Here is an 887-nt window from a genome sequence, read left to right on the forward strand (position 1 = left end):
AACATCAGTGTTCGCACTGATGCTTCACTACTGTACACTGCCGTGCACTGTAGTTGAGGAGAAACTACTGATGCTCTTCCCAAGGCAGACAACTTACCAATTTCACCGAGCAAGTGAGCCATGGCTGTGGCAACCATCGATCCAAAAGCAGCGAAATTCAGGGTCGCCGGTAGTGAATGATGATAGACCGGAGGCTGTACTGCTCCAAGAGGTACGTAGAGTTGATCTTTCACAATCTGCATACCAATCTTCGCATCGTACACGTTGACCCTATCACTAAGCCAGTCGTTTTCGTCTGGATCAGCGATTCCTGCGAGTAGGCGGTTGTACATTGCTCGAAGGTATGCGATTGAGGATAGAAGATTCTCCATGTAGATGTATGAAGATTTGAGCTATAAGAAGTGGACAGAATCGATCTCAGCACACAGTAGGTATCACAAATATCTATCACGTCAGGCGTATCTGTAAGTCAAAACGGTTGTGCCATGCATAGTTATCCTAGCTTACTTGACCCGGAGTGGCCTACTTCAGACGTCTTTAATGGACTTGTCAATAAGGTAGTTCACTGGCAACAATTAATTGGAATTTGATTTGCTCTGACTAAGCGTGACAATGCAATTAGGCTTATTCTCACTGATGATTTTCGAAAAAAACTTTATTGCTGATGGATATTCAAGGGCGCATGAATGCACCAGCACGCACATACAGCCACTGTAACAGTAGAACGTTCATCTATCAAGCTCTAAGAGCGTAGTTCACTCCACTAGCTGGTTGAGATATGTAGTCATCTGATGACTTACAGTGATACCCGATTCTGCTATCTTGGAAGACAAAGTAGAGTTTATTGAAACGCATGAGCCGTACTTGATACTGAGCAAAATGCAAGT

The 887-nt window shown here is 44.1% G+C and overlaps 1 protein-coding gene across 1 annotated transcript; it reads right to left on the reverse strand.

Moving 5' to 3' along the window:
* Positions 1 to 97: 97 nt before the first annotated feature.
* Positions 98 to 371, reverse strand: T265_16112 (hypothetical protein; the record flags this gene model as incomplete). The annotated part of the gene is made up of 1 exon (XM_009179629.1): positions 98 to 371. A coding segment is annotated over one exon (273 nt), but the record flags the coding sequence as incomplete, so codon positions are not given.
* Between the last annotated feature and the right edge of the window lie 516 nt (positions 372 to 887).

This window comes from Opisthorchis viverrini (genome assembly GCF_000715545.1).
Source record: "Opisthorchis viverrini unplaced genomic scaffold opera_v5_4697, whole genome shotgun sequence".
Classification (NCBI taxonomy): domain Eukaryota; kingdom Metazoa; phylum Platyhelminthes; class Trematoda; order Opisthorchiida; family Opisthorchiidae; genus Opisthorchis; species Opisthorchis viverrini.